This window comes from Vigna umbellata, chromosome 3 (genome assembly GCF_029865625.1).
Source record: "Vigna umbellata cultivar VRB3 chromosome 3, Vumbellata_1.0, whole genome shotgun sequence".
NCBI classification, from domain to species: domain Eukaryota; kingdom Viridiplantae; phylum Streptophyta; class Magnoliopsida; order Fabales; family Fabaceae; genus Vigna; species Vigna umbellata.
The window spans coordinates 22,090,840-22,115,511 of record NC_142167.1 but is presented as its reverse complement, the minus strand read 5'-3'; the positions used below and the strand labels follow the sequence as shown (position 1 = coordinate 22,115,511).

At 30.2% G+C, this 24,672-nt stretch overlaps 2 protein-coding genes and 1 non-coding gene across 4 annotated transcripts; 2 read left to right on the top strand and 1 right to left on the bottom strand.

Annotated features, from left to right (window-relative positions):
• Window positions 1-1,027: 1,027 nt before the first annotated feature.
• Window positions 1,028-11,454, bottom strand: EMB2279 (pentatricopeptide (PPR) repeat-containing protein). The gene is made up of 9 exons (XM_047300008.2): window positions 10,327-11,454; window positions 5,438-5,629; window positions 4,992-5,073; window positions 4,723-4,914; window positions 3,972-4,085; window positions 3,310-3,400; window positions 3,073-3,230; window positions 2,190-2,621; window positions 1,028-1,611 (listed from the first exon to the last, which is right to left on the bottom strand). Exons 1-9 carry the CDS (start codon window positions 11,325-11,327, stop codon window positions 1,195-1,197), a joined length of 2,679 nt encoding a protein of 892 aa, XP_047155964.2. The 5' UTR covers window positions 11,328-11,454; the 3' UTR covers window positions 1,028-1,194.
• Window positions 11,455-13,567: 2,113 nt separating this feature from the next.
• On the top strand, window positions 13,568-13,649 carry LOC124827059 (small nucleolar RNA snoR117). Its single transcript, XR_007027921.1, has one exon. It is a non-coding gene; the product is annotated as a small nucleolar RNA snoR117 (small nucleolar RNA).
• Window positions 13,650-20,257: 6,608 nt separating this feature from the next.
• On the top strand, window positions 20,258-23,800 carry LOC124827037 (growth-regulating factor 4-like). 2 transcript variants are annotated; one of them, XM_088108529.1, is made up of 4 exons: window positions 20,258-20,672; window positions 21,204-21,564; window positions 23,129-23,535; window positions 23,614-23,800. In XM_088108529.1, the coding sequence occupies exons 1-4, from the start codon at window positions 20,462-20,464 to the stop codon at window positions 23,619-23,621; spliced, it is 987 nt and encodes a 328-aa protein (XP_087964655.1). In that variant the 5' UTR covers window positions 20,258-20,461; the 3' UTR covers window positions 23,622-23,800. The 2 variants fall into 2 exon arrangements, with proteins under 2 accessions (XP_087964655.1, XP_047155965.1); XM_047300009.2 differs by having other exon boundaries at window positions 23,129-23,800.
• The last annotated feature ends 872 nt before the right edge of the window (window positions 23,801-24,672 follow it).

The following is a 24,672-nucleotide window of genomic DNA, read 5'->3' as shown; positions in this document are numbered from 1 at the left end:
TTTGTGCGACAATTGTATGGATGTAATATTAATATTTCTTAGGATTAATCAAATTTTAAATCCTTCATAAATTTAAATATTTTTAATTAAACTTTTTATTCAAATAATTTGTTATATTGGGTGTTTAAGATTTTTATATATTTTAATTGAGTGTACAATATTTGATTTCATTGTGTTGTCAAATGGACTAACATGAATTCTTACGTGTTTCTACATAAGGAATAAAACATGACATAATTAAATTTCTAAGTCTCCCATAAAAGATGATATTTTAATTGAGTTTGTGTTAAAATATTTTGTTTTATTATGCCTAAATTTTTCAATTGAATTCCTCTTATTAACTAACATAATTGTTTGATTTTGCAATATATGATACTACAAGTTTTGAAGAAAAAAAATATTAAACTTTTTTAAATACTTAATTGAATTTTTTAACAGAAGTTTAATTAAAAACATCAAAATTTATGAAAAACTTAGCGCTTAATTAACTTATTTGTATACAAGTGAAGACACGTAAATGCAATAAACATGTCAGTTTAATTAACAACACAAATAAATAATAAAAATTCAATTAAAAAATAATTTTTTTAATATTCAATAAAATATAGTATAATAAAAATTTAAAATATTCAAATTTGTGAAAGAGTTTAAACTTAATTAAACCTATGTCATATCACAACCATGTTTATACAAACTTATTCATAAGCACTTATAAAAACGTAAAATGAATTTCTTTATATTAAAATTAATTTATAAATAAGTTAATTTCTATATGTTTTCCTCCATAAAGTTTATCTAAATTATTATTTTTAACGTGAAAATAAATTAATTTTCATTCATAAAAAACTCTATTTGCTTTTTTAAGTTTTTACAGAAAAACTTATTGAAACAAGTTAAAAATATTTGTAACCCCACTTCAAATTCATTTTCTCGAAATGGTGTTTTACATTTAACAAATCTATTTTACTGGTATTATGGTATGTAAAAAAATTAATGAATATTTCATAGAGAAGACACTGCATAAAAATGAAAAAAAAAATCATGAAAATTTTTATTTTTTTACAAGGACATCCATAAAAGCCTGGTAGAGATTTCAGGGAGCGTTTCCTGCGGAAACTTTTACGGATTTCATTCAACAGAAGGATTTCATTGCATTTTGATTGAGAATATATTACAAAGTTTTGATAGAAACCTTCATCTAAAGTTGGCTATGACCAGCTTATTCTCTACTTCAACTTCAACTACATTTTTCATTGAATCCATGTCAACTTCACTGATTTCAGTGGCAAAAAGAATTTTTTTACATGATTGTATCAAATACTCAAGTGTTGGATTTGGTAAACTTCCATTGGAAACCATTTTGTTGGCCTCGTTCATTAGTCTAACAATCGTATCCTTCTGAAACCGCTGAGAATTATTCTTTAATAGTTTCAACCAAGACGATTTGGAAAATGGCTGCGACTCTTTTGGAAGATTGCTGGTCATACATGTGAGAGCAGCAACATAGTCTCCTCTCTCAAGCTTAGAACAAAACATCTCCTTGATCAGAGAAGTTGGAATATTTCGATCCATGTCGGTTAAGTGTTTCCATGTTATCTCCAAAGGCCGTTCCTAGAACCCAAGTTCCATAGGTTAACAACAACGTTAGATTCTCCCATAAATTTAACATTTCACACAATATAATTTGTATGTATAAGGACAAAGCTAGACTTAGAACTATAATATAGCAGCAAGCTATTCACCACGACAACATTAAAACAAACGTACATGCTACAGAAAAATTTACCTATATATTGTGCCAATATGTGTTTTGACACGAGTCTAGTTTCTCGGCTAAGTTCTTTTTGTGATGTCCTCCGTTGTGCCTTTAAAATATACTATTTTTGATGTATTAAAATGATTTTTAATATATTTTAAAACATCAAAATCAGTATCAGTCAGTGTATTTTAAAGACTGCAGAGGACAACACAAAAAAAAAATTTGAAGATGAAAGCAAGAAAATGTAAAGTCTGTTTTTATCTTCTTCATCTTCATTGGCAACCAAGCATGTTTTTCATCCTATTTACTCCCAACTTACTATGCATATATCCTAAATCGTAACATGGTCAAAAGAAAAATGCTATTGGCATGATCACGAAAAGGATCATTCATAAGCACATTAATATGTACAAAAGGAATGGAAGGTTACCTTTCCCGCTCTTGAAGCATCCAATATCATTTGAAGATGACGTTTTGGATTGAAGTGATAACCATGGTACAACATCCTTTGATAGACATGATCAAAATAATCCCATCTCTGCTCTGAAACACATGCATCTAACATGGTGTTGAATGTGTATATATCCGGTACCACCAGCATCTTGTAATCAGTATTTCCCCTCAGACAATTTGCATTTTCTGACATCTGCTCAAACAACGCTTTAGCTTCTTGAAACATGTCATGTTCCAAGTAAGCTTTCAGCAATATGTTATATGTAACCAGGTTCGGAGCACAAACTTCCTTCATTTTCTCAAAAATATAAGCCCCATCTTGAATATTTCCAGAGTCTAGACTTGCTTGCATCAAACCAGTGTAGGTCACTACCAGTGGTTTATTTGCAACCTTGCATATCTTGTCTATCTGTCAAAAGATGAATGATTCCTTGGTAACGGAGCCTTTTAAAAGTGTATAAATATTATAACTTATTTTTCGTAATAGACAGGACATTTTGAGCCAAGAGAATTTACTCAACACAGAATTGAAAGTCAAAAAACATTGATCCAATCAATTGCAGTGATGACAATCCAGTTCAGACTTCATTGAGGTGCAAATATTATGAATATGACACAGATTGACAAAACATCATTGATTTATTTGTTGAAAGTCCTTTATTGACTAAAGATAAAACCAATTTAAATTAACATAAGTGGATGTAAATCTCATCTTACAAACTGGTTTTATAGAGTTAAGTTAGGTTTAAAATTCATTTCTTAACACGTGTATTTGAACTTTTCATATAAAACGAAATAAGACCATCAAGACTATCCTATTCAAAAGACAACAGTGAGAGAATAGGAATAACAAAAAGCACCTGCTTTAGTGCCTCGTGACTTCTTCCAGCTGCACAGAGGCATCGTGCCAGATCATAATAAAGGGAAGCCGAACCTACAATTCCACGATTTTCCATTTCTTGGACGGCCAATACAGCCTCATCGCTTTTTCCCTCTTTCCACAGTGTATTTACAAGAACTGCACATAACAGGAAGGTCAAGATTATAAAAGTTAAGCGAATGGCAATTTAGCATAGATATGAAATAAATGAGAATACCTCTATACGTCAATGAATTAGGAACGAAAGACTTCTGAAGTTTTCTGAAAAATTCATGAACCAAGTTGTACTTGCCACATGAAAGCATCACCTGTGCAAGCATTACACAAATTTCATGAACTATGTGCAAGCTAGCATTCGTGTATACATAATTGTTTCCATAGTTGTATTTGTCCATGGAAACAAAGTTTCCACTTGCAGTATAATTGAACTCAACTAAGAGCAGGAACCTTTTCCTAAATCTTGAAGTTCCCAAATTTAATGGATTATGGCGTTGTGTTCATTTGAGTAAAATTTGAATTAACACGTTGCTTTCCAGCTAGCCACACAGCACTTAGTATATTAAATACTTCCTCCAATTCCATGTGGAGAAGAACAAGTGAACTACTATTCTGAGTGGATGTACTATTTTTGCCGCTTATTATTTTCTCTTCTGTACTCTGTATGAACTGCTGCTGCTCTAGGAGATATATCTTACATCACTAATATACTGTATTTTTCTTCTAATGGAATCTCAATATTCTTACATTAAAACAAAAAGAGAAGTAAAACAAAACTATCCAATTTTACTTCCCAGCTTGATTAAAAAGATCTGTTACCAAGATGCGTGTAAAATATTCAAATGTTTTATAAATCATCAAAAAACTAGAGGCAAGTACTACCTCCATGACTAGGCCATAAGTTGTGGCAGAAGGTTGTTGTCCTTGCTTCTTTAACTGCTGCAAAACCCAAAAGGCTCCTTCCCATTGTTTCTGCTTAACACAAGCGTTAAGCACCTGCAAGCCAAATTAATATATAAATGCTAAATTAATTTGGACAACTACGGAAGTTACTAAAAAAATGCTATTTTTAAATACAACATTAAAGTAAAGAATATGGACTGTGAGAAACCCAGCTACAACAGTGTAGTAAAGACATATAAATGCTCTACAAAACAACTAAGCTATACATGTAGAAAAAATGCATGTATGTTAACTTTTATCATAATCACCCATTCAAGAAAGTAACTGAAACAACTTTAGATAAAAAAATAAATCATCAGGGAAAACATTCATAGGAAGATGATGGATCATCACAACCTTCTTATGATAAAAAAGATACAACAACAACAAATGCTATTTTGTTTGGTCAAAATACAAACAATTTTTTCAAGACCAAAAAAGAATTAGCTACACAATAGTTGGGTTTTAATGTGTTAAAAGATATATTCTATTTTTAACTATCGAAACTATCACATCACCTCACAACAAATAAATTTAACCATACGGATATTTTCGAATTTAACTTGTGCATTCAAAATGATGTGTCCAGTCCCAAAACTAGACAAGGTAGAACAATTTAGAGGTGGTTTTCAGATATACAAGGTAGAACAACTAGACATCTTAAAACTAATTTCTTCTTTAAACAACTTACTGCATGATAGACTACAAAATCTGGTTCCAGCCTTGGGTCCCAGCTCTTAAATACCCCTGTTTTAAACTTTCTCTTTGGTGGTGATCGCATAATATCAATCACATCAAAGAGCTCCTTCATATGCCCTGCTTGTCCAAGAGTCACAGCAATGCTCCGATAAGCTACTAAATCAGGATACGAGGACATTTGTTGCTGGAAGAATAGGAAAGAGAGTTAGGGAAGTTGCTCATATTTCCACATTTTAAAAACAAGGATTTTGCATGGATTACCTGCATTGCATGAAATATATTTAGTGCCTCGACGGGTCTCTTGGACTTTCCAAGTGCAAAAAGAGCAGCAGTATATATATTCCTAATGTCAAAGAGATAGAACATAACTTTACATGTCAAAAGGTTCCTCTCTGTGTGTGTTTGAAAATCAATCTTACACCAACGAATAACATTTAAAGGATAAATATTTTGGGATTTGCTACTAGATTGAAAACACATGAGCTTACAAAGGAGATATAAGGTCGGCCTAGTGGTAAAAGTTGAAAGGGACGGTGGGAGAGGTTGTGAGTTCAACTACCCCCACTAATATTTGAAAGATATAAGGTTGGTTTGAAGGGTTTGAAAGGGAGAGTGGAAGAAGTTGTGGGTTCAAATATCTACACAGGTGACTAATTAATTGTAGTTCAAGTATCAGTCATACAAAGTACCACAGGCCACTGAAGTACCTTAGCTTAGTGGACTTGAAACGTTCACGCTTTTGAAGCCATTCAATCACCTGTATCACTCGCTGCCAGTTTCCTAGTTGTCCCAAGATTGTGATAATCCTTGTTATGGAATAGTCAGAAAATTTAAGCCCTGCACTTCTGATCATCTTAGAAAATATCCATTCAGGTAAATTGATGTCTGCACCATTTAACCTGTTTGAGAAAATGGTAAAGACATGATTACAATAATAAAAACATTAAAAAATTACATGTTGAGAATAGTTATTTGATTATCAATTTATGGAAGAAAAGAAAGTAAATGCTTTCCCAAGGGATGCAACATTTATCCGCAAGATATCTGCAATGCCAACATTAATTGAAGAAATTAAAAACGGAAGCAATGTATAGACACTAGAAAAAAACTCCAGGAGATCATATTTGAAACTAATTTAATATTTAAAAACTTTAAACATTCCCATGAGTCCATGACAATTGAGATCTTTATTTGCATCACTAGGAGCAACATTAATTTTAGGAGCCAGTCAAGAAGTTGAGTATGGTGTTTCTTTCCTGCATGAAATATACAATGCCTTTTATGTACTTTCTGTTCCCCTGTTTATATGGGGCTATTAAAGTGTAATGCAAATTCTAGAAGAATGTAGAAATTCCTAAGATAGAAGAAAACAAATGTAACACAAGTTCTAGAATATTGTAGAAAAGTCTAAGATAGGAAGAAAAAATCAAGAATATTCTACATAGGTCAAAATCTAGAACATTCCACATAAGTTGTGGCTAGCATGTTCTAGAATAATCTATGGGTCTATAAATACCCATGAACTCTACCATTTGATGCAAGATGTAGCCAATATCTACCATTTGTATGAACCAACATCTACTACAACTAAAGACAACTACAACACTTCTTCCAACTACTACTTCTACATTCAACTATCTCTACATTTTCTCTATCCCACCAACTATTCCTTTCACAACCTCAAAATACTAACAATGGTACCAGAACTACGTTCGATCATCTAGTGGGTGTAAATAAAATTTTCAACTACCTCAAACAAAACTATAACTCATTCTGCTACTTCCAAATATATTCTCAACACATGGCTACTACTAATCAAACATCATCAATTCCAGTACCTATTTTCAAAGGAGAAAATTATGATTTTTGGAGTGTCAAAATGAAGACATTATTCCGCTCTCAAGATTTATGGGATATCATACAAGAGGGATTCACTATTCCAGAAGACACCTCTACTCTTACTGCAGCTCAAAAGAAGGAGTTGAAAGAAAACAAGCAGAAGGATTCAAGGGCTTTATTTGTTCTTCAACAAGCAGTTGATGACACAATTTTTCCAAGGATAATTGGTGCCACAAGTGCAAAACAAGCTTGGAACACAATAGAAGAGGAGTTTCAAGGAAGTGACGAGGTACGCAATGTTAAACTTCATTTTCTAAGACGAGAGTTTGAATTATTAAGAATGAAAGAATCTGAGACCATTAAAGACTACTATTCTAGAATAAAAGAAATAGTTAGTCAAATGAGAGCCTCTGGGGAAAATGTTCTTGACAAAAAGATCGTTGAGAAAATTTTAATTTCTATTCCCCAAAAGTATGATGCAATCGCAACCACGATTGAACAAACAAAAGATTTGGCTACATTGTCAGTCACACAACTAATGGGCTCTCTTGAAGCTTATGAACAAAGAGTGAAAAGGCATGAAGAAGACTCGGTTGAAAATGTCTTTCAATCAAAACTAAAATTACGGTCTCAGAATAAAGAATATGAAGAAAATAAAAGTAGAGAAGAAATTTCTAGAAATAAAGAAAATCTTAGAAGCTTCTCTATGACTCGTCAAGAAAAATATCCTCCATGTGGCATATGTTAAAAGACAAGTCACTTGGAAAAAGATTGTTGGCATCATGGAAAACCTCAATGCAAGTATTGCAAGAAGTTTGGTCACATAGAGAAGTATTGTCGTAGTAAAAATAGACATCAAGCAAACTTTGCGGAAGAAGATAATCAGGAGAAACTCTTATTCTATGCCAATCAAGAATCTCCTAGTAGAGAAGGAAGTTGGTACTTGGATAGTGGATGCAGCAATCACATGGCGAAAGATCAAAGCATCTTCAAAGACATTGATAAATCTGTCAATGTCAAAGTTCGGCTAGGAAATGGCACCACAGTGGAGTCTCGAGGCAAAGGAACTGTCATGGTGGAGACAAAAAAGGTACGAAATTCATCAAGGATGTTTTACTAGTTCCAAATCTTAAAGAGAATCTTTTAAGTATTAGCCAAATGATGGAGAATGGATATTCTCTTCATTTTGAGAAAGATACATGCAAAATTTATGACAATAAAATGATAGAAATTGGCCAAGTAAAAATGGAGAAGAGAAATAGAAGCTTTCCTATAAGCTTCAAACCTGTAACTAATATTGCCATGAAGGTAGAAGTTGATGACTCATGGCTTTGGCATAGGAGATTTGGCCACTTCAACAAACATGCCTTAAAGCTTTTATATCAGAAAAACATGATGAGAGATCTTCCATGCTTGAAAGAGAATAATGAATCATGCGAAGGATATCTCCTCGGAAAACAACACCGATTACCATTCTCGACAAACAAAGTATGGAGAGCAAAAGACTTATTAGAGTTGATTCATACCGATGTTTGCGGACCGATGAGAACACCTTCACATCATAACAACAGGTATTTCATCCTCTTCATTGATGACTTCTCTAGAATGACATGAGTCTATTTCTTAAAGGCAAAGTCAGAAGTTTTTGGAGTATTCAAGAAATTCAAGGCCCTTGTTGAGAAGCAAAGTGGAAAACAGATAAAAATACTTAGAAGTGATCGTGGCAAGAAGTACACATCTCGCGAGTTTGACAAATTCTGTGAAGATGAAGGCATAGAGCGACAACTTACAGTCGCATATACTCCACAACAAAATGTAGTGTCAAAGAGAAAGAATCGCACAATTATGGAGATGGCAAGATCAATGCTGAAAGAGAAAAGTATGCCTAACACTTTTTGGGCTGAAGCAGTCTACATTGCAGTTTACATTCTAAACAGATGTCCAACTAAGGCAATCCAAGACAAGACTCCTACTGAAGCCTGGAGTGGAAGAAAGCCATCAGCTAAACACCTACGAGTATTTGGGTCTATCTGCTACATACATGTTTCTGATCAAAGGAGGCACAAGCTTGAAGACAAGACTATACGAGGAATATTTTTGGGATATAGCACACAGTCAAAAGGCTATCGAGTCTACAACCTACAAACAAAACAACTCATCATCAGTCGAGATGTTGAAGTTGATGAAAATGCTTCTTGGAATTGGGAAGAAGAAAAAGTTGTTAAAAGCAACATTTTACTTCCAGTGCAACAATCTCAAGAAGAAACTCAAGAAGAGGCAGAAAATTCAGGTACGCTTTCTCCACCTCCACAACAACAAGATTCTTCACCTGAATCTAGTCCAAGAAGAGTAAGATCTTTGGTAGACATATATGAAACTTGCAATATGGCCATGATTGAACCTAACTGTTATGAAGAAGCATCAAAGCAAGAACTATGGTCAAGGCAATGGAGGAAGAAGATCAAATTGAAGATATGTTACCAAGACCAAGATTTGAACTACTGTGCACAATGTTTGGAGTAACCGAATTTGCATTAAGGAGGAGTATTAAAGTGTAATGCAAATTCTAGAAGAATGTAGAAACTCCTAAGATAGAAGAAAAGAAATGTAACACAAGTTCTAGAATATTGTAGAAAAGTCTAAGATAGGAAGAAAAAATCAAGAATATTCTACATAGGTCAAAATCTAGAACATTCCACATAAGTTGTGGCTAGCATGTTCTAGAATAATCTATGGGTCTATAAATACCCATGAACTCTACCATTTGATGCAAGATGTAGCCAATTTCTACCATTTGTATGAACCAACATCTACTACAACTAAAGACAACTACAACACTTCTTCCAACTACTACTTCTACATTCAACTATCTCTACATTTTCTCTATCCCATCAACTATTCCTTTCACAACCTCAAAATACTAACAGGGGCCAACAATAATTTACACTTCCAAATGAAGAGACAAACATTGCTTTAATGCAAAAATAGACCAGACTCTCAGGATTCCAGATAGTAGGAGAAAATGAAAAGTTCACAACTTACACAAATCTCCCATAAAAAAATATATATAACATAAGGAAATGCACTTGAGCAGAAACACCAGCCATTTCAGACAGGGGCTGTCATTTAGAGCTTTTATGGGCGTTAAGTGTAATTTCCCTGGCTCGTGAATTGTTGACTGACATAAGGCATAGATAAAAAGAAAAAAAAAATCTGTGTAATAACCAAAATCTAATTCAGAATGCAGTGCACAGTGGCAAATTATGCATGATGCAACTCCAAATCACAACCAAGGATTACAAATCCACAGATTACCAACTTTGAAAGGAAGTAAGGAACGTTCAAAGCAAAAGTAATTTGATGTTAAGCACGCAGCTGAGGAAAGTGTTCCTTTAATGACTAAACCCTTAATTCTACTATTTCTACACTTGTGGCCCACTGATTCAACTCAGATCAACGGAAAGCCACCAAAGGGCAAAATGTTTGATGTGAGAAAAATCTCATACAAAATTTTACATCTATGATGTGAAGCCAAACAATCATTGACCTGGCTAAATATCATACGCAAGTTTAGGCACTGAGCCTTCTCTGTAGATAGCTTCAATTGTTCCATGAGGCACCAATTTACTAAAATTTATTCATGAAAGAAAAGTGAAAAAGTCATCAGAAAAGTTTATGTATATACTTAAATCCTGAGCATAGTACTTTGTGTATTTTAGGTATCCCAAAAGCAAGAAAGAAAGAATAAACTACATACGAATTGGCTAGCTTTTCGATTTTCTCCTCCATTTCCTTGTGTGAAAATTGTGACTTTCTGATAACCTGGTTCGGGTCTTCCAGATTCTCAAATGCTGCTCGTTCCACCTCCGAAATGTCAGAATCATAACCCCTGTCAATGAAACGCTTGCGGCCTCCATTCATTTTCACATTAGACAGACCATTTCTATTTATAAAACTTCCATTCTCGGTGTGTCTTCTTACAATCCCTTTGTCTTGAACATCTTGTGTTAGACCTCTATCAGGGATTTTACCCTGTGTGTTATAATCCCTTTGTCTGCTACCAACAGCCTTCTCTCCCACAATCTTTGAAGAATATAAATCATGAATAACTTCCCTCTTTACGACACTCCCACGGCTACCATTCAAACTAGACCTAACTATACTCTTAGACTTTGGTTCTAAACTATGACTCTGGCGTTTCAACGACCCATTTTTCTGCTTTGCCTTTACATCAAGGTCATTTTCTTTCCCATCGTTTTCACTTCTAAATCCTTTAGTAGCTGATCTTCTGACCTTGCCACTACTTCTGGAGGAACCTTCTTCAGCACCTTCATGCCCATCTTTTCTCTCAATTTTCACTCTTGCACTGCTAACTTTAACGGTGCTATTATCACCCTTTTTCGTCGTCTTCTGTTTTCTCGCAGCGGCAGCACGCTTCTTGTCCCTCTCAGTTCTGGCAGATTCCATAGCCTTCAAATATTCGTCAAAGGAAGGCTTAAATTCTGAGTCCTTCGGAAGAATCGCATCACTAATCAACCCAACATTAGAGCCACCATTCAGTGAAGCAGAAACTGCACCGAAATTCGGCTTCTGAGTCTGAGAAACCCGAATTTTCCCCGTAAACCTCGCGTTCAAAGCATTCCCAAAAAAGGGTCTCAAGGAAATTGGAACCTTATAGGAAGATAACGAATTGGCACCAAAATGCAAAACAGAAGCAGAAGCAGAATTCCCACCAATTTCAAATCCAGCAACTCCCATCTCAAACAAAATGAACAGTACAACGTTAAGGACTTACGAACAACCGAGTCATGTGTAGCTGCTTCCTTGGAGGAACACACTTACTCACTGAAAAACCAGTATGTTCTACCTCTCGAGTTATCGCGATGTGAACTAAAGACATATTTGTTTTTCTAATAATGTTATTAAACACTCTGTTTTACCCCTAAAGGGAAAAATAATCGCTCACAGGTAAAAATGCTTGAGAAAGAAACCCAAGAATTTTCGTTAATTTGTGTAATAATTGTTTTGAAAACTCTACTAAAATTATTGTGATTTAAAATTGGTTTAAATGAACAGTACAAAAGTATAAAATACGTAATTGATAATTTTTCACACACATGGTTTTTACATTTATTTGGTATTATTTATTTTTTATTTTACCTTTTTAATTTTTTTAAACTATAAAAATTTATCTTTTTACAATTATTTTAGTTTTTAATGTATATTAAAAAAATATAAATGTGTCAATTTATTATTATTCTATAAGTAATAATAGATTCATAAATCTATATTCATTTAATATTATTTTTATTATAAAAATTAAAAGTAATAAGATAAATGAATGTAAAAATATGTTAGCTGTATTTTTTTTTAAGCTGTGAAAACGGGTAACACGGTTGGCCACTCAGTGAGCCAATCTAATCCGGCTCATTTATTAGTAAGCCGAAAAAATTTGAACCCGACCCGACCCACCACAGGTTGGTGGGTTAAATGGTTTGACTCATTGGTTCACTTAACTTTTTTTTTTCACCTTCTTATTCTGAGATTCTTATAACTTGTTATTTTGATCGATCAAAATTGAAACAGTAATAATTATTTGACCAATAAACTACATATAGTCGTTAACAAAAAAATATATAGCTGAGGGAAACTTTTGGATAAACAACACGCAACACAAAAAGCTCTAATTTAAAGTAAAGGTTAATAATTAATTTAATTAATTTTATTTCAATAAAAAATAGGATTTGAATAATTAATTTAATTAATTTTATTTCAATAAGAAAAAATAGGTGGGTTGGTGAGCTAACCCGACTAACTCGTGGTAAACCGGATTAACTCAGGGTTTCAAAGCATTTTAACATCACTAATTTTTTCTTTGATCATTACAGAGATTAAATCTGTTATACACGGAAAGTAGGGGTTAAATTGAAAATAATTTAAGTAGAATAATTATTTAAAGAAAATTATGTTAAATCATATTAAAAAACTGTCAGGAGTAGTTAATTGAGCAAATAAAAAAATTTGGTACATTTTTTATATTTAAAAACTATTTTACTTCGTAGTTATTAAAATTTAAATGTTCCTTCCTTTTGGAATAAAATATATCTTCTGTACTGTTACCATGGAATAAAATGTTTTCTATTAAACGGGAATGAATACGGTCAATAGAGGATCATTGCATATTCTACGGAAATGTGTTTAATAAATTCTATCTTAATATTCAATCGTTCCTGAATTCAAACTTTGGTAAATTTATTGCAACAATTTAACTATAAATATTAGGATAAACACGTTATGGCACATGTGTATGATTTTTTAAATATTTATAAATTATTTAAATTTTAAAAATAGTAATTAAAATGATAAAAAAAAACAAAAGGTGTATAACATTATAGATATATAACTATAAAAAATTGTTATTTAAATAAAAAATATCATAAATTGGTAAATAATTTTGTTATTATGAGTAATTATTTAAATTTTAAAAAGTAGTTATTAAAATGATAAAAGAGTAAATAATTTTTGTATAATGAGTAATTATTTGAATTAAAAAATAGTTACTAAATGATAAAAATAAAAAATATTTTTTATTATGAATAATTATTTAAATTTAAAAATAACAATTGAGAAAGTAAAATTTGAAAAACAAAAGAAGACAAGAAAAAGTGTATTCTTTATATATATTAGCGGAATCACAGTGTCACACGTCTAACTTTAATTTGGGCCACCAACTTTGAGCCTTTACGTTAAGCCCAGTAACAAGCTCTTGAAAGATTTGGGCCGGAGCAAAAGACGGAGTATACAACGGTAGTTTCACTCGCAGAGGAATTAGGGTTTCATTTCATTTTTGCCTATTTAATTTGCAACCCACCCATTCACAGCCTTGCTCGCTACTTTCTCTGTTCTTCAATTCCGTGAGTACTTGCATAATTTTGGCGAATTTCATCTTGTTTTTGAATTTTATTTTCTTTATTTTTTGCGTTTCTGCTTCTGCATTTGGCCGGTGATGCATGATCAAATTGTCCGTACCATCTGAGACTCTGTCTCTGACGAATGCTCAAATTCTTAAATCTGAGGCCTTTATTCTTTCGACGTTTCTGAATAGTAATCGTTTTTGTGTTAGTTTTTCGAATAGCGATCGGTAATTTTAGAGCATCAAATTACCAATGCCCTTTTAAATTGTTCTGATTTCTCTTTTTCTTTTTTATTGTTTTCATTTGTTTATGAAGAAGTTTTGTCGATGAAAAGGCAATAAATTAGAGTCTCTGAGTTGCTTATTCCATGGCGATATCAGCGCTGTACGTTGCCGATAAGAACTTTGAGCTGAAAAATTGGCTTGGGTCTCTGTAGGCCCATGCATTTGGATGTTCATACACTTTTTTCAGATATTTTTTACAATTCTGTTTCTGAGTTTCCACGTATGCTATTTAGCTTACATGTTCTTTCTTTTCAATTTTTACTTTTTAATCATAGGATTTCGTATGATTTTTTTTTATCATTAATCAGATTTCACCGATAATCATAATTTTTTTAATATATCTAGTAATAATTCTTTTTAGATCTAGAAGTTAGATGCCTTCATTAGCCAAAAACGTACCATATCTATTAAACCCACACAACAAAGTGATCTATCTTTCTTTAATTGAATAAAAAATAGTAAGTAATAGCTTATATAGCTTATTCAATAACAACAATAATAATAATTAAATAAACAATAAATAAATATACATATCATTTATTATAATTGCATTAAAATATGAATTTATCTATATATCCGACAATGAGTAATGGTTGTTGTAACAATAAATGCGACATATTATCTTATATAAATTACAAGAGTTTTATTTGATGAAAACATGATTAAAATAACAGTTATCACGTATATTTCCATACTATAAGTTGTATATCTTCATAAATCGTCATTTTGTCATTGGAAATCATCATTTTATAAAAGTTGCTATGATAATCTATTTTTTTTTAAGCAGCAAAAATTTAGGTTAAGTGTTAAATTTACATGTTCTGCATACTTAAAAGTAAGTAGCAGTTTCAGCTATTTTTTGTCGTACCTTTAATTAATTTTGTTGTGTTGAATGCTAGCTTTAATTATTTTTTTAAAATATATAAAAAACATTTGACTTTATAAAAAAAAAAAAATCACCCTTCCCTTAAAATGTGATCTAAGCGTTAAACCCTGTAATAAAATTAAAATAATTTCTTAAATAATTGAAACATAATGATAGACATTTAATTGTTTGCGGCTTTAGCTAGAGAAAGAAAAACCTCTAATTATAACGTAGATAATGATACTTTGACAATATTTTTTTGACAACATTTTAATATGGTTTACGTGTTATTTTGTGATTGGTCCATATTGATATTTATGATTATTATTATCGATTATGAAGTAATTTTGAACTTATTTACATAAATAATATTAAAATATTATAAAAAAATGTTAAGATGCAACATTTGATAGGAGAGTAAGTGTAAGTACAACAAAAGTTAAGATGCAACAACCAACACTAAAATGTTATGGAGATTTGTCAACAGTTTCAATAACTGCATTGTGCCTTTGACTTATGGACTCTGATATTTGTAATTTTAAGCACTCTTGTAAGAGAAGAGGGTAAAGGCTAAGTTGGGTATGCACAGTGTCTTCTCTGTATTTATCTTGTTTGAAAAAAAAATGTTTTATTATTAGTTTTATCGTATTTGTTAGGTATTTCTAAAATGAAAAATATATGAGTTTCCTTTTAATATATGTGAATGTTACTTTTTTCAACTTTAAATAAAATAATTAAAAAGATATTTAAAAAAAGAAATCAAATTACTTAATAAAATATGAATGAAAATAAAGTGATTTTTCTAAAAATAAATTAAATGAGGTGCGCGAATTAAAAAAAAAATCTTACCATAATACAAGAAAATAATATATTACGAAATCTACTTTATTATTTATGTTTATTTCGTTGACAGGTGTTCTTAAAACTAGTATTTTACTCATTTGACATTTTTAATTGTATATATGGAAATTATTTTATTTTTTGAATTTTTTTTATTGTATTTTTTTTATTGTTATCTTAATTGTATCCTTTTATAACTTCTAATTAAAGAACTTTATGTCTTAAAAGAAAAGGTTAGAGAAATTAGAAGTAGAAAATCAGCTGAGACTGTTACAAAAAACGTGAGTATCATCTAGGTCTAGATAGGAGGAAAGAAAGAAACCATATTTTAGGTGTATGTTCCATGGTATCAAGGTTTCATTTCCTTTAATAATTTTTTAACAATAAATTATATATTACTATTTTATTAAGTTTTGTATATTTAAAATGAATTAAAAAATTGTTAAAAAAAATATTTTTCTAACATCAATACTATCCATTTTTAGTTCAATATTTTTAATGTGAGACCGTGTTTGAGTAGAAAATGTTTCACAAATAAAAAAGAGAAATTATGATATTTTAACAATTTTGTGTTATTATTTTATTGGTATGTATATTTGAAATGGACTAATTACACGTTATCATTATTAAAAAGTTGTTAAAGAAAAAAGCTGTTAAAAGAAATATTTTCCAAAAGATTAAAGATTATCCTTATAGCATAGGAAGTGAAGTTCAGCGGCAGAATACACTGCAACCACAAAGAAAGGTTGACAAATCTCAGGCCTAAGGGAGAATGAAGGATGTATGCTATAACATGGACAAAAGTTGTTAATTTAGATAATCTTATTATTCGAAGTTGTGAAATACTTAGTAAAAGCATATTGTATTGTTTGATTATGAAGCAACGTACTTTTTCTTTTGTACATATTTATTTTATTTCACATGTGTATGTAATTTTTTTTATTTTATTATTTTTTTTTGTTTTTAAACTATTTTTTTATACTTTTTTTTTTCATTTTTAATTTTTTAGAATTTAAAATTAATTGGTCATTTAATAAATGATTACTCATTTTATTTTGTTGATAAGTCTCTTAAAAATTACTTTTTTTAATCATTTGACATTTTAATTTTTTTTATTTACATTTATTTTTTCGTCACATATGCATGAAATTATTTTATTTATTTATTTATTTATTTTATTTTTAAACTAATCTTCCTATATTCTTTTTAATTTTATCCTTTTTATAATTTCTAATTAATTAGTCTTGTAATAAAATTATTAAAGAATACTTTAGATAAAATATTAATTATTTTATACTGTTCTTTTAATTTTGAAGTTTATCTATTCTTGACTTATAATTACTTGGTTGTAAATAAAATTAAATATTGAAAAACTATATATATATATATATATATATATATATATATATATATATATATATATTAATACAAATGGTTCACACTATCACAAAAAAAAATTATTTCTCTAGCAATTTACTTTATTCTTTCATCTATTTGATTTATTTGTAAACTCTAATGTTTAGTATCTAATAAATCATTATTTTAATTCTTAAATAGAAGTTTTGTCTTCTCTAATTTAAAATTTTCAAATGTCAATTAGACTTTATTATTTAATTAAATTATTATATAAATATTTTTATTATTAAAATATTCTTCATATTTTTATTTTGTGAAAATTAAATTAATATTATTTAATAAATATTTAACATGAATCATATATCAATAGAACTTCACAAGGATTTAAATCATTCTATTTATTACAAAAATAAATTAAAAGAATGTACTTATAAGACCAAAATAAAATATTAAAACTAAAAAATTAATTATTTTAAAACATATTACGAACGAGTTTAATATATATATATATATATATATATTGATTAAACGTGTCTAGTAAAATATTACAAGTAACTTATATTTAGAGTAACTTATATTTAAAATAACATGTATAACAAACAAATATTAGATAAAAAAAACTTATAGTATTATTATTTTTTTATACTATTTTTTCATATTTGATTATATTTGTAATTTATAATTACTTGGTCATTTAAAAATATAAAATTAAAAAAAAATATTTTACTTTTATTTTTTAAAATAATATTATTTAAAAAATAATATATTTACTAATAATACAATTTTTTTACAATGTAAAATAAATTGTTACGTAATAATTTTATCTTAAAAAATTATATTTGCGTTTTTTATATTAATTTATAACATAAATATTATTATAGTTGAATATATTTTATATTTTTAGTACGTAAAAGTTAAATTGATATTATTAAAAAAACTAACATTAATTATATATACGTATATAAATTGGCATACAAATTTACATAATTATATTTTTAATAATAAATTTAAAATATTATACTTTATAGTTTGTTTCAATGCTTAAATTAGATATTTATAATAAAATAATCATACATTTTAATATTATAATTTTTTTATTAATTATTTAGTTTTTTTTTTAACTTGAAAGTGTAGAGTTTAAAACAAAAAGTGAAACTAACAAACTAATTATTTTAAAATATATTATTGATGTATTTATATTCTCATTATTTGAGTATATAATATATATATATATATATATATATATATATATATTTATTGATTACACGAGGTCTAGTAACATATTAATCAATGTAGCAAAAAAAAAACATTATGAGTCTAATAATATACACATTAAGAAGATTGTGTATACATTAATTATATGCATATAACAAAAATCATAATCGAATATAACAATATATAATAAATAAGTTTGTTTATACATTAATTAAATGGGTATAATAAAAGAACATTAGATGAAATCTTTCATAAATTGATTAAATGAGTCTAAACATATAATGATAAGACGAATATAACAAAATATATTGAATGAGAACTAATTAAATAACATTATACATCAATTTTTTTATATAATCACTATACAAGTATAACAAAAAACAATAGATGTATCATTCCACATATTAATTAGAAGACTCTAGAAATATTTATAAGTTTGCCCATACACTAATAAAAAAAAGTTTAGCAACAAACACTAGACGAGTCTCTCTATACAATGATAAGATAAGTCAGTCAATGTATGTTGCACAAGTTTGTCTGTCCATATATAAATTATATGAGCCTATTAATACATATTAGATCAGTTTGTTCATTAACTGATAAATAAGTATTGCAATACACATTAAACGATTCTACACATACATTGATTGAACAACTATGTTCATACACTGATAAAAGGACTTTAAGAAACAACACTAGACAGACATGTTTATACGCTGATTAGATAAGATTGTCTATATGCAAATAAGGTGGTTTTATTAATACACATTGAACGATTAGACGAGTCTTACGATATACATTACACGAATATAGATATACATTGATTAGACGAATATAGCAATACACGTTATACAAACGTGTTTGTATATTGATTAAAAAAAAATCTAACAATACATATTAGACGAATATGCTGATATATTAATTAGACAAGTATATCAATACACATCATACGAGTGTTTCCATATATATTTAATCTGAAAAGAAATCATGGTATATCTACCTCAGGGAATTGAAGGCAAATACACATACACAAACAAAACATGGCTAAGGGTGTGGTCCATGAATGATGAAGCATGGGTTACCAAACAGTGAATAATTAAACCCTTGGGCATGAGGTGTAAGAGAAGTTGGCAAGTTCTTGTGCTCATTCATTCACTCATCTTCAATAATCCACAAAGGTACAGAGTACATAGGCAATGATACAAGCAAAGAAACACTAAACTGGAATTGCACACATTTGGACTGCTTGGACACATTTACTAATTTGTTTTTAATTTTGGCAAAACGTGGGAGAGAGATTGAGCCCCACATCGAATGTCACCCGCATTCCGCCAAGTAGTGAATGGTTTCCTTTTTCTCTAGCGGTGTAGTATCTGTCAATCGGTGCTATGGGCCACTGGGCCCGGGGTCCACCGTTTCTCCAGCCCATCACGCGTTGTTGCTGTCCGTTCAAGGGTAACATAATAAAACTACATCATCCTCTTTTCCAGCAATCTCAATAAATGACACCAAATCCCAAAAATAAAATTTGCTTTTAGTATTTTTCAACCATATGATATCCTTTAATAGAATACTTTTGTTCTTAGTTAAATAAAAAAATATTTATTTAATTATTAATTAAAATAAATAATAAAATGATTTCTTTTATTTTAAGATAATTAAATAAATGTTTGAATAACGGTTAGATAATTACTTTAACATTAATTTCATAGAATTATATCTATATATATTATTTTAAATATACTCATGAAAACATTCTATAACTACATATAAAAAATATATTTTTTAATTATTATTAAAAGGTAATTACAACAAAGATTGCAAAATCTAAAAATTAAAACAATTAATAAATAATTTATATTATTAAGGTTAAATTTAACTCAAAAAATAATTTTGAACAATTATTTTTATTGATAGTTACAGAATATAACTTTATATTTTTTATTAATTATTGAAAAATAAAAATTATATGTGTTTTGATATGATAAAAATATAAACATACATTTATTGAAAATTTCTCTAGTTAATAATAATAATATATTATTTTGAAACTTCTCTTAGACACTAACACATCTCCACTTTCAAAAGCACCCGATTTATTAACATTTGATTAAGTTTTACAATATTTTTTATATGGTTAAGAGATTATAATAGTTATAAAATTAACTATTTTATTACTGGGTATAATGTAAAATTTGAGAAGAAAACAGAAATTGATTGAAATCAGTGAATGTTATGGATGGCTTACTTGAATGGAGTTTCCTTTATAACTTGGAGCATGACAGAGCAAAACCCAAATGGCTGAGACAAAGCTCGATCTGATCTCATGTTTATGTTCTGACTATGTTTGATTCCGGTGTCTGAGGAGAGAGTGTGGTGTTATTGATAAGAGTGTGAGAAGTGGAAGTAACAGAAAAGATGAACAACAGTGGTGGAGGGACTTTGATGGGATTGAGCAATGGTTACTATGGGAGGTCGCCATTCACAGTGTCTCAGTGGGAGGAACTGGAGCACCAAGCTTTGATCTTCAAGTACATGCTTGCGGGTCTTCCTGTGCCTCAGAATCTGGTGCTCCCCATTCAGAAGAGCTTCAATTCTATACCACATGCCTTCTTTCACCATCCCACATGTCAGTTTTCCAATCCTGTTTCTTTTCTGTACGATGAGCTCTTTTCAGCAATGGTTACAGTTTTTCCTGTTTTAAACAACTCAAATTTTAAGATTAGGGTGTTTTTGTTTTTGAGTTTTTCTATGTTTTATTATCATAATGGTGGTGTCATGTATGTGAAGGCAACATCAATGTCTTTCTTTCAACCCTAAATGCTTCACATTGCTATATTTACCCTTTGTTCCTGAATGGCTTGGTGAGCTTATTAGGATACTCTCTTTACACTTTTGGAGGGTTTTATTTTGATTTTTGCAATTAAACTCACTAACCAGTGAATTCATAGTCAATTTAGGGATTTTTTAACTTTATGGATGAGATTCTTGAGACAGATTTGTGATTGCTTATGTTATACTATGATATTGGGTATTCAGTTCTGGAGATTTTGAACCTATTAGCTATGTAAAATGTGTGCCAAAACTTCCATTTTTGTCTTTTTTGTTGGGTGTGTTTGGAATGTTGGTAATGAAAAGCTGTGCATGACAAACTTTGCAGTGAGTTACTGTTCCTTCTATGGGAAAAAGGTGGACCCAGAGCCAGGGAGATGTAGGAGGACTGATGGAAAAAAGTGGAGGTGCTCCAAGGAAGCATACCCAGACTCCAAGTACTGTGAGCGCCACATGCACCGTGGCCGCAACCGTTCAAGAAAGCCTGTGGAATCACAAACTATGACTCAATCCTCTTCGACTGTCACAACACTTGATGTCACTGGTGGCAGTGGCAGCAGTAGAACTGTAAACTTCCAAAATCTTCCTGCAAATGCTGTTGGTAATCTCCAGGGTACTGATTCTGGAACTGACCATACCAGTTATCATCTAGATTCCATTCCTTATGCCATCCCAAGTAAAGAATACAGGTATAGAAATCCTTATCATATTTTGCATCTGTTGTTTGCATGGAGTTTGAACTTATTTATGCTACAAAGAACACAATAGCAAATATATCTTTAGTTAAGGTCGTATTGCTTGGTATATTCTATGGAACTGCCTTCACTTCTTCACTTTCTTGAATTTAAATATTTTAGTCTGAATTTGTGGCAGTTTTCTTTGATTAATTTGAGGATAAAATTCTGTATATGGGTGGTGACATATTTATATGGTGGATTTCTAACATTGTCACAGAGATCTGCAGGCATTATGACTAGTTGTTAGAATGTTATACTTCAGAAGTGTCTATTTCTTTCTGTCTGTTGTCAAAATAAAGTCCAGAGCTGTTGGCTGCCTTGCTTTGCTTCAGCTTCTGTATTTTTTTTCAAATATTGATGGGGGAATTGTAGTTTTCATTAATCTGAACTCATACTTTGTTTATTTTCGTTTGTTGTTTTATGTTACCTTTTCTAGTGTTGGATGATGCTCAGACATGTGGAATAGGTACTAGATTTTGGAGACCTTCATGAATCAAGATTGTCTTCAAACTGCGTCTTGTTGGGAACTTTGACAAAAAATGGTCCTCTAGTTGTCTCTTTCTAGTTTTTCATTTTCTTGCACTGATTTATTTCTGACATGCAAAGTGCAAAGTGAAACTGCTTTTAAATAAAATGTTGAGAAACATTTTAGCATGTCTACTGTATCTGTTCGTGTGGGGATGACGAGAAAGGTGTACACGGCATGGGCAGAATAATTACTCCTAATTTTGTTTGGGTAGAAAGGATACACAGTTTTCAATGCTGAACTACACGACTGTATCGTCCTTTCTCTTCATGCCCTATTGAACATAGCTGTGTATTTTGTTCTGTTCCTCGTAGCCATATTGCTTTGTTCTTTCTTAAATTGTAAATTACAGATTATAAGACAAAAGTATTACTGTTCCTCTTAATATTTATGTGAGATTACAATTAAATATCAAATTGATAAAAATTTGCTGATTGTGGCAACCTGGGAATTTGTTCTAAGCTTTAACTTTAGCAGTTTAGCCAAATCTGGTTAGAAAGGGACTGCAGTCACTCACTCAATGAATTCAAAGATTTTATTGTACCCTGTGCAGTTTTAACTACTGGTATTTTTTCAACACCTTTGTTTTCTTATGTTTCAACTAATCCAGCTTAATTAGGATTTTAATTTAGTACTTTCATCATCTAATGGTGTTGTTTTTCTTTAATTCATTGTTCCTTCCACCATATTATTTGAATGTTGCAATGTCAGTTCATTCAAACCAGTGAGTCCTCAAAGCTTTAATTTCATCGATTACTAGAACAATTGTAACCAACCTTGTCCAGGATACGACTCTTTGCATCATTCTTCAATTTGTCCTTGTTTCTAATGTCATGTAATCACCATCGTGATTATTTGTTAGTAAGCACCTTGTTCTACAGTGATGACAAGTTTCTGCATAATTTAACATGACTATTAAACGTTTTAGCAGTGTCAATTATATAATTGCTTATCTCTTGAACTGTGTGCAATTTTTCTTGAACCAAACAGGTATCTTCAAGGACTTAAATCTGAGGGTGGTGAACATATCTTCTTTTCTGAAGCTTCAGGAAGCAGCAAAGTTCTCCAAATGGAGTCACAACAGCTGGAAGACACATGGTCTTTGATGTCTAACAAAGTTGCCTCTTTTTCTACGTCAAAATCAAGTAATGATTCCCTGTTGCATAGTGATTATCCTCAAAACTCGTTTTTATCTGGTGAATATGCATCAGAAGAGCACCTGAAGGAGGAGGGTCAGTCTCTTCGACCCTTTTTCAATGAATGGCCAAAAGGCAGGGATTCATGGTCTGGTCTGGAAGATGAGAGATCTAACCAAGCAGCTTTCTCCACAACTCAACTTTCAATATCCATTCCCATGTCTTCTGATATCTCTGCAACGAGCTCTCAGTCCCCACACGGTGAGAATGAGATTCAATTTCGGTAAAAATTTAGCTTCTAAACATGGATTAACTGTTCTTGTAATTATACTGTTGCAGATAATTAAAAGCAGTCTTTGAAATGTTAATCAAAGGATCTAATAAGTCTGTCTTATTTGATGGGTGGATACTTGTTGAACCTTGGAATGTTATTGGCTTTGTATCTTATGAATGAACTACCTTGAATACCTCGTACTGAATGTTTTGTGCTGAATAAAGTTCTTGGTTTGAAATGTTTTTTTTTTTTTTTTTTTGTGTTTTTCATTTTGTTTTTGGCACTTGTTCGATTTCATTTCCAATGTCAACATTTATACAATAACAAAATCCAATATGCAGCATTGCAACCAAACTTCAATGATATAATTCCAACAAAACAACGTAAGCAAGAAAGAAAATCGTTTAAACTGTGAAATGTAACCGAGTTTCAATAATGCTATCAGAAAACAACAACTTAGGAAGAAAAAACAAGTGTCAACAAAAATACGTCGGAATACTCAAAGAGGCTTTTTCTTCCTGCACCCCTACATCGGGTTATATATTCTGAACACTCTTCGAATTAAGCTTTCTGGAAATTTTTAGAATAAGATTTACAGAAAATAAGAGATTTTGGGGCAAAATTTTCAAAATACATAACCCTTTAAAAATTGAAAAGAAAAAAACAAGAAGCTTTTTAAAATGACCATTTTAAAAATTCCAGAAGTTGAGTTTTTTTTTTTTTCCTACATCCTACGATATCTTTACGTAACCCTCAAATTTTTAAAATGACCATTTTATCTTCTGTAAAAGTGATTTGGATTATATATTCTGAAAACTCTGAAAATAAGCTTTTCGAAAATTTTAGAATAATATTTTCAAAATAAAATTTTGGAATAGAATAAACAAGATTTTGAAATGGAATTTCCAAAATACATAAAATTTACTTTGGCATAAGTATTCTGAAATAAGATGTTTAGAATAATTTTTTCGGAATGTATACAATGTTTTATGTTTTATACAATAAGTTGTCCAAGATATATTTGCGTGAAATATATTCTGAAAATAACATTTACAACATGAAATACATTTTAAACAAAGTTTTTCGGAATAAGTTTTTTTTATATATATATTTTTTCTTTTTTT

Excerpts from the sequence above, each read along its gene's own strand:
- EMB2279 (XM_047300008.2), bottom strand. The coding sequence starts at position 11,327 with ATGGGAGTTGCTGGATTTGAAATTGGTGGGAATTCTGCTTCTGCTTCT. Across the intron at positions 4,915-4,991 it reads ATATATTTCATGCAATGCAG|CAACAAATGTCCTCGTATCC; the intron begins GTAATCCATGCA and ends CTATTCTTCCAG. Across the intron at positions 4,086-4,722 it reads ATTTTGTAGTCTATCATGCA|GTGCTTAACGCTTGTGTTAA; the intron begins GTAAGTTGTTTA and ends TTTGGCTTGCAG.
- LOC124827037 (XM_047300009.2), top strand. The coding sequence starts at position 20,462 with ATGAACAACAGTGGTGGAGGGACTTTGATGGGATTGAGCAATGGTTAC. Across the intron at positions 20,673-21,203 it reads CTTCTTTCACCATCCCACAT|TGAGTTACTGTTCCTTCTAT; the intron begins GTCAGTTTTCCA and ends CAAACTTTGCAG. Across the intron at positions 21,565-23,128 it reads ATCCCAAGTAAAGAATACAG|GTATCTTCAAGGACTTAAAT; the intron begins GTATAGAAATCC and ends TGAACCAAACAG.